General features: G+C 39.8%; 1 protein-coding gene across 2 annotated transcripts in view; it reads right to left on the reverse strand.

The window, feature by feature from the left end:
* PPP6C (protein phosphatase 6, catalytic subunit) overlaps positions 1-3314 on the reverse strand; it is a 53921-nt gene that overhangs the window by 27512 nt on the left and 23095 nt on the right. For both annotated transcript variants that reach the window (XM_011988685.1, XM_011988684.1), the window contains exon 2: positions 2164-2259. In XM_011988685.1, the coding sequence (XP_011844075.1) occupies positions 2164-2259 (96 nt within the window). The remainder of the gene's footprint in view (positions 1-2163; positions 2260-3314) is intronic.

The raw sequence follows: 3314 nt of genomic DNA on the forward strand, positions 1-3314 counted from the left end.
AGATGGAGTCTCACTCTCTTGCCCAGGCTGGGGTGCAATGGCACGATCTCGGCTCACTGCAACCTCCGCCTCCCAGTCTCTAGCGATTCTCCTGCCTCAGCCTCCCGAGTAGCTGGGATTACAGGCACGCACCACCACGCCTGGCTAATTTTTGTATTTTTAGTAGAGACGGGGTTTTACCATGTTGGCCAGGCTGGTCTCAAACTCCTGACCTTGTGATCTGCCCGCTTCGGCCTCCCAAAGTGCTGGGATTACAGGCGTGAGCCACCGCGCCTGGTGCAATTGTTTTTAAGGAACATATACAACATAAACAATTGTTAACAGTTTGGTGGTGGTCTTAAAATAACATGTACAACAGAAACCCAAATTAGTTTCAAACCTCAATCTGTCCTGCAGTGGCTGTGTGTGAGTTTGGGCTATTTCTTCAATCTTTCAGTCTCCCTTTCATTGTCTACAAAATAATACTATCTCATAGGACTCTTGGGAAAAAACTGATGCAGAATATGTGAAAAAGTACTTTGTTAACCTCAAAACACAAGATAAATGTTAGCAATAACTCTACATTTGACTGAAGGTATATATAATACAAAAGTTCAATCTTATGCTTCTAATTTTAGTAGCTCGAGGTTGGTCTCTAACTTTCTGACCTTTGATCATGGCTGTAATTCACATCTTAAAAAGTCCTTGATAACACAGGTAACCCCTCAGTTTTAACACTACAACTAAGGGAAAACATGACTTGGTTTATTCCAGTTTTCAGGAATGTGTTAAAACACTGCTTATATTAATATCCTTTATGTTAGCAAAATACAAATGTTTATTTTTAGGGAGAAGTTACACGGAAATTTTAGGAAATCAATTCCTAAAGTCTACTCTAAAAAACTGTAATTTTAACAGATTAAAGATGACATAATGGGACCTCTATCTAGGAGGTGATGACATGCAAGTGTCAGATTTTTTTTTAATCTCAACTGATGCAGAAAACACCTTGAAAAACCAAAAAATCAGCCTGTAAGTAGCCAAAACAAGACTTTACTCGTGGAGCAGTCTCTAATCAGAGCCAATTTACACACATTTCTGCTCATTTACATAGTCATATTTAAGGCAGGGAAATTGCACAGGCGACCGTAAGTCCTGTTGGCATCCTTTAAAGACTACATTGTTTTGCAATGTATTACTAAGTCTTACAGCCCCAACTATAGTGTATGCATATAGCACTCTATGAGTAATCTGTTCAGCTTTCATTTCCCAGTGAAAAAATTCTACAAATATACATGAGGCTAAACACTGACAATAGGATCTAAATATGAGGTATGCCCCTCCTGTTAATGCTTTGAAAAAAAAATTTTTTTTTGACAGAGTCTCACTCTGTTGCCCAGGCTGGAGTGCAGTGGTGCGGTCTTGGCTCACTGCAACCTTCGCCTCTCAGATTCAAGCGATTCTACTGCCTCAGCCCGAGTAGCTAGGATTACAGGCACGCGCCACCATGCCCAGCGAATTTTTTTGTATTTTCAGTAGAGACGGGGTTTCACCATGTTGGTGAGGCTGATCTCAAACTCCTGACCTTGCGACCCAGCAGCCTCAGCTACCCAAAGTGCTGGAATTACAGGCATGAGCCACCACGCCAGGCACTGCTTTGAAATTCTTACAAACAAACACCCAGCAGATGAGAAATTGAACTAAATATTTTCCAGTTCATTCATCAGTGATTTGCTGTGACATCATGGACCAGCAATTTTATTTTTCTGTACCTTTGCTATTCTCATTCCCACTAAAGAAATGATACATTTTCAACAATATATGACAGCAGAACAGAAATTAACTGAATGAAAAAAGTGCCTAACACCAAAATATCTCCTGTTAATCATAGTTATTATGAGCAGTATATGTTTGTACTTTTTATTTTCTACCCACTCCCACCATTCCACAGAAAAATAATGCTGCATTATTCACTTTACATTTGTGAAACTCCATAACTAATTTGACCACTGCTTTTATTCACCAAAAATGTAAACCAGGAATCATTAGTGTCACAGAGACTGAGGCAACCTAGCTTACCACCAGTTGTGTTTGTTGATGTTGTTGTTAATTTTGTAGCACATGTGAAAACACACATGGATCATGGACAGTACAAAGCTTAAAAATCTGCTCATGAAATTTTACCTGTCCATGTATATCTCCACACACTGTTACTGGTGTTGATACTGGCTGAACATTTGACTCTTCTAAGAGGAGGTCACAAACATAGTCACATAGCCGCTGTAAAAAGAGAAAATAAAAGGCAAACATTTACTACAACATCAAAACTAAAGATAAAATACCAAAAAAGAAAAATACCAGGTCCAATACTTAGAAAGCCCAAGTGTACTTTTTGATTGGAAAGGAAAGTACCCTGTGATAATTCAGGTGTTGGATTTCTGCCAGCTGTCATACAGAATTCTTAATGCAATACAAACTACCTACAGAGACACTAGGTTCTAGGAGACAGACAGCTTTACAAGAACTGTAAAATGATGCTTTTCACCAAAAAAAAAAACAAAAAACAACCTGTTTTTTGTTTTTTTTTTTTTTGAAATGGAGTCTCACTCTATCTCCCAGGCTGAAGTACAGTGGCACCATCTTGGCCCACTTCTACCTCCATCTCCCAGATTCAAACAATTCTCCTGCCTCAGCCTCCCAAGTAGCTGGGGTTACAGGCATGTGCCACCACATCCGGCTAATTTTTGTATTTTTAGTAGACACAGGGTTTTAACATGTTGGCCAGGCTGGTCTTGAACTCCTGACCTCAGGTGATCCACCCACCTCAGCCTCTCAAGGTGCTGGGATTACAGGCGCGTGCTCGGCCGGTAGAAGGTTTTTATCCGGTAATTTTAAAAGTAAATTGCAAACCACAGACTTACCATTTGACCCAGCAATTGTAGTCTTGGCAATAAAAACATGTTCAAAATCTGTATATAAATACTCACAGAAGCCTAATTCATAATAGCCCAAAACTGGAAACAAATCAGATATCCTTCAATGAGTGAATGGTTAAACAAATTTCGGTACGTCCACACCATGTACTACTACTTAGCGATAAAAATAAATGAATACTGCCACACAACAACCTGGATTCGCCTCAAGGTATTTGTGTTGAGTGAAAAAACAAAGTCAAAACTATCCCAAAAGGTTATAGACTGTGTAATTCCATTTATATAACATTCTTTTTTCCTTTCTTTTTTTTTTTCCTTGAGACGTTGTCTCGCACTGTCGCCCAGGCTAGAGTGCGGTGGGGCGATCTCAGCTCACTGCAAGCTCCGCCTCCCAGGTTCACG

Source organism: Mandrillus leucophaeus, unplaced genomic scaffold, assembly GCF_000951045.1.
Source record: "Mandrillus leucophaeus isolate KB7577 unplaced genomic scaffold, Mleu.le_1.0 Scaffold335, whole genome shotgun sequence".
Classification (NCBI taxonomy): Eukaryota; Metazoa; Chordata; class Mammalia; order Primates; family Cercopithecidae; genus Mandrillus; species Mandrillus leucophaeus.